Below are 15,210 nucleotides of genomic sequence, written 5' to 3'. Positions count from 1 at the left end.
CCTCGGCACATTGAGATGGCTCAGGTGAGACTTTATGGTGTGAACACGTGAAATCATTACAGCAGATTCACAGTTCATGTCGTACTTTAAAGCGGAAAGCTGTGGTATGTAGCAGGCATACAAGAATAAAACAACAGCCTCATAAAAACACTCAAAATCAACAAAGGGAACAAATTGAGAAATTTGTCTTTTGTTGATATTTTAAATGATGAAGAATATTGGTTTTATCAATGAATAGTGGGTAGTAGGCAGTGTTAGAGGGGGATGGGTCTGGTAAAATTGATGGGCGCTGGATGCAGTCAGTGACTCCGAATTGTGTTTTAGATTTGAAACAGCCTCATCAAGTGTCTTTGATATAAAATAGTTCTACATTAAATGGCACAAAGTCAAATGTGTGAAAGTATATTTCATAAAGATGGATTGCCTATTTTCCTTTGAATGGTAGGAAAAAACAATACGTATTTGGAAAATCAATACAGGGTCTGGACAGTCACATTTATCAAAAGGATAGACTTTGCTATGGTCTCGATATAGTTTCTAGAAATCAGCATGAATATACAACTATACTAAACTTTGAATCAAAAATAAATACCAGATATAAAAAAAAATAATGCAATGAAAAATTGTGATCTATTTTAAAGCCTCCCAACTGGCAAAGAAAAAAATAATAATTAATAGTTAAAAAAATGTTAATAATTTAACCAAAGTATTGAACAACTAACAGTCCAACATTCGAGAAGACAGTGTGCCAACTGTATATATTAATGCAACAATTCATAATTACTAGAACGAACTTCATCTGTGGTTAAAAAAAACAACAACTTATGTATTCAGAAATACTAGCATTCATTTATCTACAGATACTATTAATTAGGTTGTATGCTATACCTATTGAATTGATATCGGGGTAAACAGAGTGTCAGTGATTCAAGCCCAGTGGCCATGCTCTGGACTGTCTGATGCAGATCAATACCTATTGAATAAATGGGACCAGTCACCCGTATAGAGGAGAGGTTAGAATCAGCATCCATCTACTTGGAGCCTGACTCAAATTGGTCATCTGAGGTTACTAAACATTTACAGTACGAAAGGTCGGTTAGTAATGCATTTGCTCGAATAAAAGTGAACAAACCCCAAAAAATTAAGATCTAAGTATCTCAATAAATGACCAAAGTGTAAAATAGTGGGAAAGAAAACACATTTTTTGAAACATTCTGTCAATTTTTTTTATCAATTGTTTCCACGGTTAACCACAAACTTCTCTCAGTTCAAAACAGAGAAAATTCTAAGCCTCCCATTGATAAGATCTTTCAATGAACCCAGACACAAATGCCTCTATTCATTCATGTCAAAATTACAAATGTTACTACTGCCAGCAATTCTCAAGCAATTCATAAGGGTTCCCATTTTGTAACATGAAATGGGCCACAAAAACGGATGTCCCTTTGAGACTGCATTAAAGACAGACATATTATTCAACATGGGAAAAATCAAAACAAGGCAGATGGTTTCCAGGCATTCGACTTTGGTTCTTCTTCTCTCAAACATGCAGACAAGCATCAATGTCTCCACTGAAAAGTGAGACTTTTACAACAAAACTTCTACTTCAGTTAAATGTTCATTTTGTGATGTGGTATTTTTTGACAGTTTAATCCAGTGTACTACTAACCATAAACCAAGTGAAACTGATGACATGACTGATCGTAAAAGTGCCGCCAGTGACTGGTTACATGAATATATTTAAACTTCAAACATAGAAAACTAAATTAGCAATAAAAATAAACTCCTTGTCTTCAAAACATGGTGTCAATTATTACAATAATATTGCTATACCTGTTGCATTTTTGCAGACCAACACTAAGATTGTACCTACAACAAAAACGAGTGTTTGAGACTGTTTCAACTCCCTTGTGGAACCTATAATTCGTTAACCAATTAATGCATCCATATTTTATATTATCCGAGTACCATATATCCTTATCCTGCTCCCATGAAAGTATATATAGTAATTAACGAGACAATAACCATTCATGTGTGACTTATAAATTAAATGAAAGAAAAATACAATTCTAATTTGCTCTCTAGTATTTAATATACTAAATGTGCCTTTTGGCAATGAGATGTGATATGGCTAATTGGCTATCAAGTGACGCTTTGAGAAGACTACAATTACAGGGTTCCCACATTAATTTGTAAAAAGCCTTACAATTAAATAAATTGTCAATTAACCTACAAAGGTAGTCCTTTCAGTTAAAATAAATACTGCAATCAATGATTACAAAGATTGCAATGGGATGTTTTAACACAACCGTTAAACACACATTGTCCAAAATCTTGTTTTGCCTTTCTGGGGCCAAAGAAAGGAATTGAGAATGAAGCATGAAAAGTTGGCTAGGCTGCCTTTTGACAACCTGTCTGTGAAAAATCACACAAAGGCAGTGCCGCACCCACCAACCTCCACACACAAATACACAATCGTCTCAAATATTGTTCTCCCCCTCATCTCTTGCTGTGTGCTCATGTGAGACGGATCCCAGCAACATTTTCCACTGCAGGATTAGCTGTGTACTGTGACAGGACTCTTATCCCAAATGCTCTCCAAGCGTTGACCCAAGAAGTGTGTGGGAGCAAGTGGCCAGGAGGACACTCCTTAAAAGGCTATTAGATCCTTACTGCTTATTACGTGGGAGAAACCAAGTGAATGGTCATCTCGGTTTCCTTTTGTCTCGAAACCATAGGAAGGAAAAAGCTTGTTTTCTGGATATAATTAAATCTTGTTGGCGTAACAGGATTAGCTTGTCAGTGGTTTGAATGTTTCCTCAAAAACCTTCTTTGACGTGCAAACTAGAATAGACACGATGGTAAAAATTGACATAGGCACGGAGAGGAAACATGCTTTAACCCCACCCCCAGAGGTTACCGTATTTTGACAATTAAAGAGAAATCAGGAATCTCCCTTAAAAAAACGTAATGAATCCATGTAAATGTTTTACATTCTAATTTTCTCTTAGCCATGAATACAAAAACCTTTACATTATTGATGTACCACTGTGTTGTTAATCTAAATCACAGCAAATGCAGAAACAATGCCACCGTACTTTACGACTCTGTATTCTCTGTCAGTTGTGTACCCATTTTAAATCGTTGTATCGCAGAGACCTTTTCCATGTGGAAGTAACTTCCTTCACCCCAGAAAACAGTGTACCAAATAATCCTATTCATATACAGTATTACCAGCATTATTACACTCTACTGTAAGTTTGGTGCTGTTAGACATTGTGTTCAGCAGGTGTAAAAATGACAACTGCAAACAATGTGGAAGACTTGATCATGTGAGACTGGAGTCAAGTCTTTGCCGTTATACTTTAAGCTTGGAAGTTTATTTTGTCAACATGTGCTCTAAATCTGTGCTATGCTTAACTTCAAGCAGACTAGGAAACATATTATACAACTTAACCATTGTAAAAAAACAGCACGTTGTTTGATCAGGGTCTCAAAAGACATTTTTGTTTGATCTGGATGTTTGTAGTTATATGCTGAATAAATTCATTGTCAACAAAGATCTGGGAAAAATTGATTAAATGAAAGCATCAAAGATAAGGAGGGAAAAAGAGGCACATTTCAAACAAATGTGGACAATATAAGGCTGGAAATTCTATCAGTGTTTCATTTGCAGTCACAAATAATTCATAAAATCACAGTGATCAAAAGCGTATTAAAAGAGTTTATTAATTTCTCCAACTATGAATTCACACAGGTTTAGATCACAAAAATCTGGTAATTGCCAGCAAAACAAGTGAGCATTTTTTTATCTTAATGTAATTTTTTATTTAATAAGAACCTAAGGTGGAATGGGTCACAGATTCTAATGGGCTAGCCGCTAGCCCACTATAAATATAAATACTCAAATAAGTGTACTTCCTGCATTAATAGAGTGAATGCGATAATAATGAATCAGCTGCAGTGTACGGCACAGAGTAAGTCTGCACCATGAAAAATGGGTGACTTCTGTATTTACCTTAGATGGAAGTATATGTTATCAGCCAAGAGCAGAGCAGCCCTTTTATCAGCGAGTGCCAAATTTGAGATTTATTTATTCAGTTTTTTGACAACCTAAGTAAGACCAAGTTCTTGGTGGAAGGGTTTGCATGCCCAGATCTTATTTGAAATTCCTCAAACTGTCTAGCTAGCACATTTTCCAGAACATGTAAAGGGGGGGAAGTGTTCCCTACCTTAGCAGTCCTAAGGGATATTAATTGCTGAACCCTGAGTCATTTTAAACCCCCTTTGAAGCAATAGCATTTATCATTTGTGGACAAATTGAACGACCATTTCAGAGTTCTTACATGTGGTTGCTTTCCATTAATTGTGCCCTGAATTTAAAGAGTCAACATTTCTATAGCAGGCAGGAAACTGACTTTAGTTATTATCTCCAATGGAAAAAGACCATGTATTGAGTTAGGTGTTCTATGTAGGTTGGTATTGATCTATATTGATCTTTTTTTCTGTGAAATACTTTTTTTCCTACCGCATTTTTAGTTATTAAAAAAAACATATTAAAGTAGATTGCAAACCGGGCACTTTCTCCTGGGGTTATGTCCAAGGCACTAAAAGGTTTACCTGTGATAAATACATGAGTACTGAAAGTTTCAGAACTGCCTGTCCTTCTAGTCACTCGTCTCACTTAGCTTCCACTGTGATTCACCCCCAGAGCATTAAGCATTTGTTTGAGTTCACAAGGCCTCCCTATGTTTTTCGGGGCTTAATGGCAGCTCCATCCTGTTGTGACTTAATGAGTGCTCGTGGACTCTGAAGATTTGGCACTGACATGTAGAGGGATCGGAGTGTTCTCAATTACAGACTTTGGCTGACTGCACTCAATCTGCCCCTCAGTCCTAAAAAAAAAGGTTAAATGAGGCAGATTTTTGTCAGATAGTCAATTTGACATGGCAACATGAATAATTGCTGAAGGATTACATTATCAAATAACATTTTAGCGTTGGCAAAATAGGCTGTTGAACAATTAGACATTAATAAATCATGTTGTTGCTGAATATTCCAAATGATCAACCTTGGCACGGGCCAAGAAATAATTAAATTTTTGTGGCTGCTAGTACTGGTGTGGCAACAAAGCTTTGGTTGGTTTTCCACTGTGGTTACGACCCACATCAGCATAATTCACGCATGACCACCCTCCCCCTCCCATTTATGCCTTTCTCCTTGGTAAAACCCAAGTCTAAAACCGAGTCCCTCCATCATACATCATCCAGACTGAGCAGGCTACATACCCCTCTCCCACTCCCGCCCCCCTATGCTGTGGGAGGTTGCTTGTGCTTTTGGTGGAAGGTTCTTATCAACAGTCTCAGCACTTCACCAAGCTTTCAGTTGACATGTCCCCCAGTCTCAGTCTATCCGTATAGCTTTAGAGTCGAGTTCTCTGTTCATCAGAGTAGAACAATCAGGTTCTGTCTAATGCCAAAAGTCTAAACCGGTTGATTAGTTCATTTGTTCCTCAACTCAATGTCCTTGCTGTGCAACAAACTGTGTGCTCCAATAGTATGAATACTTAAGATTTGCTCCATAGAACATGAGTATTTAATAAGTGATACAGATAATGAATGAATGATTGAAAATCTTTTGTTAACACTGGTCAGAGTTAATAATTAAACAATTGGGCATGTTTTCAGTGACATACATTCCCCGCCTGAATTAACAGTGCGACCAAGTCCTTTGTTTAGTTTGCCAAAAACAAAAATGTTTTATTTTGACATGAAATAAATGCATGATAAAATAAATATCACATAATATAGAAAATACTATTTCAGTTTCTCGCTTTCAGGTACTTTTATATGTATCTTTTTAATTAATTGCCTCTACCCCATTCCCCAGCATAGTTAAACTGACAGGGGTGTGTTTTGTTCCAAGGTGTGTGCTATTGAAAAGATGAGTTTTAACAGTGCAATTCTAGGTTCACCTGGTATTTCCCAAAGAACTGTCTAATGAAAATAAATAATAAACACAGCAAATCATTTTGGTGACCCTAAGAAATCTCAAGTTGCGTGCAACAAGATGAGAAATTGCATTCCATCACTCCTTTGTCTACACCATGTGAATAGCCTTTTACACGGGGCTTTGTGGGATTGATTGTCAAAGGCTTAATGAGCGACTTAACCAAGCCAGAGGCTTTAGGCAACATATGTGACTACGGTGCTTGTGTTCCTCTATATCAAGCCTGCATGACACCACACAAAGCCAGCTCAGCACTCTACATTTTCTGCTAGTTTACTAACAAAAACATTCCATTTATACTGAATGTTATTGCCATTAAAGGGAATACATAAACTTTTTTATGGGGACCAGAGGAGAAGATGTCACTCGTTGTAAGTAACATTTATATATGGCAAATTGAATTTACGTTCATGGTTATTGAGACAGTTATTCCTTTTTGTCGCATAAAAATTTCAGTATCTACCCATCAAATGTGTGTCTTATGATAATCACAAAGTGTGGGTTTGCTGCATGTAAGTGAAAGATTAAAATGTATTACATATATGAATAATTAATAGCAGGTGTTATTTTCTAGACCTCCCCCTCAAGAAAAGGAATCTGGAATATACAAATGCACAGAGTATTTGTGTTACAGTGAATGCATGCTTATGTTCGAACAACCTTTCAAACTATATAAACACATTTATAGGGATACAATGTATTTTAGTTGATGATTTGTCTGTTACCTGAACACAATGTTAATATAGTGTGACAAGTAAATGTATGTGCTCTGGTGTGGCTAGGCGAGGTTTGCAATAATATGAACGTTTCTTTATTCATCTTTATTTATACAAAAGTATAAATACTGAATCTGGAGTCAATCATCAGAGACCGGTTTTGTAATCATTCCCTTGGAATTGTTTGAACACACCCTCAGTTCGACCCGATGACAGGAAGTAGGTAACATAACTTAACAGCTCTGCTCATACTGATTCAACCTCCACTGCATTACAGTGTTGTAGCAAGTCTTTTTGTTTTATCTCATAATAAGCAAATCAAACAAGGGTTTAAGTGTCATTAAAAAGAAATGCAATTTTAAATTTTACGAGTCTCACTTAGATCTGATTATGAATGAGACAACAATTAAATGTCATACTACAACACTACACTTCAGTGAGGGTTGAATAATGTTGAACACAACCATAGTGTATTACAAAAGGATCCCACTTTAGTATTGTCCAGACCTCAGTGCTCAGAACCAGAACAGGAAATTTAAGCAATGAATTATAACACCGAAGCTCTTGTTTCACTGGCCTGCTATGACTTTGAACAGACATCTCATCCATGCATCTAATTTCTTGTACTGACTGAAGTCAGCACTATAGTGTGGTGGAGGGAAATAAAAAAAAAATATGTTTTGATTACGTAGGGAAATATTTGTGATCCAAACGCCATTAATCATGTCCTGCTGTGACAAAGACGCATCAGGAAATATCGCCAGCATTTGTCAGACCAAGTGAATGAATGTAGAAAGAGGAGTGCTGTGCTTGTGACTGCAAAATATTACTCCAGTCAGTTCATTCCAGTTTGTGAATTCATCTCTCTGTTGGTCACTGGACAAATCTCTCACACTAATGTGATTACTGTCCTAGACTTCGGGCACACCTGTGGGGCTTCAGAAAAATGGGTCTGAAGAAAAATGATGCAAAAACTGTAGAGTTGCATACAAACATATGAAACACACCTTCCCTTTAGTCTAAACCACGTGTCAAACCGATTCCGCCGAGGGCCGCCGTGGGTCCTGGTCTTTGTTCCAACCGATCCAGTGCCGACATTTTAACCAATCAGGTGTCTTCTAAAATAAGTAGCACCTGACTTTAATTAACTGATTACACTTGCAAAAGGTATCCTCTTGTTGAGTTGGAATGAAAACCTGCACCCACTGCGACCCTTTGAGGACCGGTTTGACACCCCTGGACTATAAACCTTTAAACATTTTACCCAATTCGGAGGCATTGGCTTTGTTTTGACGGCCATAGTGCATGCTGAAATGATCAGATTACCTGTCAATTTCAAAATGGTTCAAAATGCCTACCTGGAAACCATTTTGGGCTAGTGAAGGGGTGGGAAAACCGATCCTCAAGGGCCCCCGTGGGTGCAGGTTTTTATTCCAACCAATCCAGCAGAGAGAGTTTAACCAATGAGATTTCTGCAGAAAACAAGAAGCACCTTGCTGCAACCCACTGATTGCACTTGTCGGACACCAGAAAAGCTTCCCTCTCTATGGGTTGGAATGAAAACCCGCACCCACTGCAGCCCTTTGTGGAATAGTTTGCCCACCACTGGGCTACAGTCAAGAGGTAATTCTATTATAGATGCTGTTAGTTCTTGGAAAATTGTAAGGAGAATAGGAATGCGCACTGCCCTCCAAAAAGCCTGTTGATTACCACTTCCAGGTGAGTTTACTGTCAAACTACTCCTTAAATAACAATTGCACTTAGTAACAATTCCATAGCTTAGCCCTTCAGTTCACGGCCTCACTGTTAAGGCTAATTAGCCCTCCTGTTTTGGTGTTGTAATCCATTTAGCAATGACTGAAAACAAATGGTGCAGATTTTATTGTTCTGCATTTTATGTTTTCTTGCTGTTTTTTGATAACCGCAGACTGTCAATGTCTAATTGGGGTTCTCCTATTTTAGTGTAGATCACTCTTCATTAGTTAATACAGAACGCACAGGTCACAGATCTTGGCTCTTCAGAAGAAAACTACTACGAAACTGGCTCCATCTGAGCCTCATGCCTTCACTCTTAGCGAAATCACTTCCGCTTTCATCCTCCTCCTCCTTCCTTACCCCCTGCTAATACCACACACCTCTAAAAAATTAATGTTGCCATAATTGAACTGTCACACTTCAGAATTGCCGCCAATGTGAACAATTATGGGAGAAAATTATCTAATAGTGTTCCCACTTCCGAATGTCGTCTAATGTCTTGTTTCAGATTTGGTCCGATCAATAACGTTTTTAATAATAGATGACGTGCATGGCCAGGCTTGTAGTAGCAAATTGAATGCACTTATGATTGCCAAATGAGAGGTTTGTGAAAAAATGTGTAAAGATTGTAATCTTTTTTTCTTGCGAGTTTGTGTACAACTTCAATTCAACAGTGCAAATAGATGCCATTTGCTAGGATGTTCTTCTCTAATGACAGATAAATAATCATTCACAGTGTAAGTGTAAAAATTATGAATAACAGAAGTGTGTGAGCTGCCATCACTGGTCTTGAGCAAAAGCTATATTTTAATCCAATCTGACAAGATGATGAGCTACTTAATCCTATTACAGGCTTTCACACTAAACTACACTAGGTCTGCACGTGCCTGTCTGTTGTCTTTTTGTAAGAAAGCAGCAGATGGTGCAAGCTAAATAGACCACTGTACTGAACTTTGCATGGTTTCTCTTGCCCCCCACACTTTTCTTCACAACGTATCCATCCCCAGATTTGTAATGTGAAAAGTGTTTGAGGGTCAAAGACAAGATGCAAGGCCAGGCCAGATGGTCGGAGTATGATGATGGAGTTTGGCAAAATTATAGAACAGGTTTGCCCCCCCTCCACCAGCCGTATGTCATTGAGTGGACATCATTATAGAGATAAAGGATATGCAGTAAACCTGAATTTCGGAAACCCATAGATCCAATGGCTTTCCCCCTATACACAACTAACATTTAAAATAAGTGAAAAATAACGACAAAAAAACGGTATCATCTTAGCCTAGTCTAGTCAATGAACTGTTCACATCAATTTTCGTTAACTCAGTTTTACGATTCATTGTCCTCAATTTCTAATGGCATAAGTTAGGTATTGAACAATATAATTTTATTCCACGTTTTTTTCCAGCTCATTACCTTATACCTCTGAATGTGGCAGCCAATTCAATTTCCCTTTTTTTCCACTAACGCACATGAATGCACACTAAACTTTATGCTAATGTGAGAACAAAAATACAATTAAGTTGTTAATGACAGTGAACATTACTTTTGTAAAAACACGAGTTAACTGCTGATTGCAAGTAACAAGTAAACCATGTTCATCCCATGAACACTAAACACTGAGTAACAAATGAGTGAAAGCATCATATGTATACATACAGTATATACTGTACTTCTGCTTTAGAGTAGGCTTAACCATGCTTTTCTGAAGACACACTCACAACCTAAATTACTGAGCTGATCGCAATTAATTTTTTGTCAAGATAAACTTTCATCAAGAACACAATGACTGACAGTAAATGTCTTCTATTGCTTTAAGGCACAAGTGTCAAAGTGGCGGCCCGGGGGCCAAATCTGGCCCGCCGCAACATTTTTTGTGGCCCGGGAAAGTAAATCATGAGTGCCGACTTTCTGTTTTAGGATCAAATTAAAATGAAGAGAATAGATGTATATTAAATTTCCTGATTTTCCCCCTTTTAAATCAATAATTTTAATTGTTTAATAATTTTTTTCTGTTTTTAGTTCAAAAATCATTTTGTAAAATCTAAAAATATATTTTAAAAAACTAAAATAAATATTGTTTTAGATCTATAAAAAATTGAGTATTCAGGGCTTTTAATCCAGTTCTTTTAATCCATTTATATAAAAAAAATCTAAATATAATATCTAAAATGGTCCGGCCCACGTGAAATCACGTTGACGTTAAAGCGGCCCGCGAACCAACCCGAGTCTGACACCCTTGCTTTAAGGGAAATATCTTTTCAACACCTAATATTACTACAGGAATGTGTCTTTTGCAAAAACCTTTGTTCAAAACTGTTTTATTTTAGACAAATTAAATTTCATATGAAGTAAATGCACAAAAATACATACAGACTTTATTCCCTTAAAACTTGTTCTGCTCTTTATCTTGACCCTTGACAATCCTTCAAGAACAAGTATCACGCAACAACTTTCAAAGTAGTGAAACTGATGATTTGCTCCTGGCAATGTCTCTCTTCGTGCTCCCTACACTGTCGTACGTCTGTCACCTCTGAGTCTTGGCAAATGAAAGTTAGGGTTTATATTGGCCTTCCCACAGTGAGTAGCTTTTAACCTCCTGCCAAATTCATCAATCTCCGGCTGGTCTGATAACTGTTGAATGGGGTGGGATTAAGAAAACCCTAGGGTCTTTAAATCAGGCGAGCTTTAGGGGGCCCCTCGTGTGCATCATATATGTGAAATAGGATGCGTACCCGTGACTTCAATGTAGACATTATTACTCGCCACAGTCAAGTCCTTACCGGACCTCCCACTACCAGATGGCAGTGTTAATTCTCAGTAAATGTTTAATAGGAGGGGGGGACAAATTAAATCAGAAGGCAAATCATCAAGCGCAGTTTGAACAAAATGTAATCCATGTGAAGTAGTGTTTGGAGGGGAGAGGCAAACGTGGACATTAGGAAAACAATAGCTTTGGGGCAATGGACCGCCTTCTACCCCTCCCCTTTTAGCCATGCCTAACATGAACAAAGCACGAGCCATTTACAACAAGCCTCTATCTTTGATTTCATTCAACATTTAGCAACATAAATCAAATTGTGTGGGAAAGGCTCGGACAAAAGAACGCCTCAGGCATTTTTAGAGTGACTTATAACACTGGAACACCAATCTTCACCTCTAGATAAGGTCAATACCACTCAATTGTGATTGAGTGTGGTGTATATAATGCTAACCTACAGCCTGGTACCCCTTTGCTGATATAAATGGGTGGAGCTGAGGTCACAAGCTGGGTTGGAAACTACTATTGACCCAGAAGGCCTCTAGTTAATACCATTAAGTTGAAGGGTCGTTAAGTTCAGAGTGTATGTTCAATTGAAAAATCGTACAAAATTAATTCAATTTGCTCTTTGGTAACTGATGGGCTTTTTTTCTATAACATTATGCACCCGCTCTATTCACAAATTTGGAAAAGACTTTTAGGGTGATCCAGTAAAACCTTTAGTACTACGGAAACATTTTCATCTTTGTATTTTGTGCGTTTCATGTATAAGAAAAGGTTGGAGATAATTTCCCTTTTTACTAAATCAAGTCTATTATCATTTTATTTATTATATATTTTTTTATTTTCGTTGCCCTATGGGAAATACACTTAATGCAGGTACTAACATCAAAAGGAGGTTGACTTGAGTGGGTAGCAGAATATTTTAATTTGAATATTTCATGGAAATTTACATGTGGTGCAGAGTCCCTGTTGCAGCAAATGAACATATTTGGTGTGCCGGGTTATGGATGGCTGACTAGAGAGAGCAGCCAAGCTCTCAGTCACAGGGGAGTTGTTGTGTCTGAGGTTTTCCTTTTCCTTTGCCACCACGTGGCAGGATTCATGGGGCTTCTCCATCTGCTCTACTTTCACAGGTACCACTTTTTCAGTACACCAGAGACAAAAACTGAGGAAACATTGGAAAGCACTTGTTTCTTGATAACTAAGTCCACAATGAAAGCCATAACACGCTGGACAATAAATGGCATTCTTGCCTCAGTCACCTTTATCTGTGCCTTTCAAACCACTACAGCCATTGATATCCCCCTGGAAGGTTAGTGATACATTTTCCTCTTTTACACATACACACACCCTGTGTAGAAAACAATGATTGGAGGAATTCATGTACTGTGTTCTTGATGCATTTAGCATAGTAGAATACTACATGCACAGTACTATTACCCATAATGTTGAAGTATGTCTACTTGTTTACTTTTTTTGTTGGCATTGTATAGATTTTTTGTTACTGTACATAAATTGCAAGAAACTAGCTGCACACTAGACACTCTCAAATGATGTATCAATGCTAAAATAAAAATGAAAAAAACATGAAAAAGAGATGCACCTGACTAACTCAGCAGTCAAAGTGTTATCAACATCAGATTAAATGGTCGAGTTTAGATTTGGTAGACTACTTCGCTCAACTGTCACCTTTCAATCAGTGGGCTGACAAACAACATTCTACAATAAAATTCACACCTAGAGGCAATTTGGATTTTAAAGATTTAATTTAAGGCTTTCTTGTGGTAGGAAGTTCAACAACAGAACCAACCCCCACACAAACCTAGAAAAGAAAGACCAAAAATGCACATAGAAAAATGTTATTGACTGATATTGTATACATTTTTAACCTCAACCTTGATGGTGTATGGAAGATGTTCTAAACACGCAACTTGGTAGGATTCATAATTCTTAGTGCATATTTAGTTTGCCTACAGTCATGTACAGATTGAAAGCGGGAAAAACATTCTCATTGGAAACTAATGCAGTTGAATTATTAAAAGTATGCTCCTTTTTATCAAGCACTGTGTGAATGGAATATATTTACAGCTATTATCTTGCTTGAATCATGTTTTTGTATCTTTTGTGCCTGTGTATTTGAGTTTCCGTGGAAACATCAAACTGCTCTAAATTATTCAAGATTGTCTCTCAGGGTTTGATAAAAAGTGCTTCAAACAGGTTTTTTTTCTTCTAAAAATGCATGCCACTTTTTATTTCAGTCTGAAGGGGGAATAACGTTTGACAAAAATGAATAAATCTGAAGCTTCTCACACTTTGCTTTGTTTATCTTCTATCATCTTTCCACTGCTAACTGCATTTTCTATTTTTTGGTCATGTAAACATAAAATTTGCTCTAGAGGGCTATACCTATTTGTGTTTTTAGAACACAATCCCAATCGCATATGCTTATTCAATGGTGAGCTTTCCCCCTCCAATTTTAACCACACTGATAATTCTTTGTTCTTCTGTTTTATTTTGATAATTGTCATACACATTTTATCATCATATTGCCAAACATCAATATTCTTATAGGATTTCATTATCTTGGTTGTGGGTTTCTGTGCACGTGCTGTTATCACTGCAAGTGTCCATGGCCAAAATGCTTATTTGTGACTCCATTGGCCTCCACTCTCTGTCTTTTAAAAGATAACCTTGGATAATGAATGTGTATACTTAGTATGTATGTATACATATATGTAATTAATTTTTTAATCATCGTTTTCTTCTTAAATAGTAGCCTATTAATCGCTGCATTATAGCTCAATTAAAAAAACTGAAGAACTATTAATGCTATCAAATGTATTGTAGCAATATAGACAAGAAGTAAAAATCTCTTGCAGTGAGCAGTTAATGCATCTGAATAACTCTTAAGGTGGAATGTGCCTACGAGATTATAACCTGGAATTCTAAAATATAGGCCTTCAATTGGATTCAATGAGTAATACTTGTCTATGTCTGTGTATAACTTTTTATGAATTACTCAAATGCTCGTGCTTTTTGGTTTGTTGCCCAGTTGAGCAGCTGCCCAGCATCACTGACCAGTCGCCAAGCTCTCTCATTGCCTTCCCATTTGATGAAAGTTATTCCATGACATGTGAAGCCAAAGGGAATCCCGCGCCAGAGTGAGTAGCATATTTTGCATCATTTCAGCTCAATGGACAGGGAGGATAGCAAACTTAATAGTAGCCAAATGAAAACAATAGTACTTTGCACCAAATGTGAGAAATATTGACTGCGGTCCTCAACACAAACACTGGGAAATGTGCACACTGCAGTCTTAACCGAAAGTATTGCCATTTCACACCTTTCTTTTTGTAGATTCAGATGGACTAAAAATGGAGAAGAATTTGACCCCTCTTTAGACCCCCGGCTGATGAAAGAAGAGGATTCTGGGACTTTTGTGATACCTAATAATGGGAACCTTACAGAGTACCAGGGAACCTATCTTTGTTATGCCTCAAACAAGTTGGGGACTGCCACATCGAAGGACATTGAATTTATTGTTCCTCGTGAGTATTTTTTATTTATTTCATGTCCAGTTTACTGTACCCTTGGTGTTTAGGTGTGGAGAAAGAATCGGCTTGCCCTCTTCATGAAGCAAGTGATTTTTAGTAGTCTTGTGCGACTATCATTTGGCCAATGAACTGCATTTGAATTCAAGATGGCAAAAGCCAAGTTACTTGACAAAGTGATCTGTTTATGTAGCGCACCGGTGTCAAAGTGGCGGCCCGGGGGCCAAATCTGGCCCGCCTCATCATTTTGTGCGGCCCAAGAAAGTAAATCCGTTTCTGTTTTAGGATCAAATTAAAATGAAGAGTATAGATGTATATGAAATTTCCTGATTTCGCCCCTTTTAAATCAATAATTGTAATTTTTTAATCATGTTTTTCTGTGTTTTTAGTTCAAAAATCCTTTTGTAAAATCTAAAAA

At 37.3% G+C, this 15,210-nt stretch overlaps 1 protein-coding gene across 4 annotated transcripts in view; it reads left to right on the top strand.

The window, feature by feature from the left end:
• Positions 1 to 15,210, top strand: part of chl1b (cell adhesion molecule L1-like b) — a 43,782-nt gene that overhangs the window by 9,446 nt on the left and 19,126 nt on the right. For 3 of the 4 annotated variants that reach the window (XM_077602846.1, XM_077602845.1, XM_077602848.1), the window contains exons 1-4: positions 6,205 to 6,380; positions 12,375 to 12,553; positions 14,294 to 14,402; positions 14,599 to 14,789. In XM_077602846.1, the coding sequence (XP_077458972.1) occupies positions 6,313 to 6,380; positions 12,375 to 12,553; positions 14,294 to 14,402; positions 14,599 to 14,789 (547 nt within the window). In that variant the 5' untranslated portion in view covers positions 6,205 to 6,312. Of the gene's footprint in view, positions 1 to 6,204; positions 6,381 to 12,374; positions 12,554 to 14,293; positions 14,403 to 14,598; positions 14,790 to 15,210 lie in introns of those variants that run through there. The other variant, XM_077602847.1, reaches the window with a different exon arrangement.

The sequence above is a fragment of the Stigmatopora argus genome, chromosome 6 (assembly GCF_051989625.1).
Source record: "Stigmatopora argus isolate UIUO_Sarg chromosome 6, RoL_Sarg_1.0, whole genome shotgun sequence".
NCBI classification, from domain to species: domain Eukaryota; kingdom Metazoa; phylum Chordata; class Actinopteri; order Syngnathiformes; family Syngnathidae; genus Stigmatopora; species Stigmatopora argus.
This window is presented reverse-complemented; position numbering and strand designations above follow the sequence as displayed.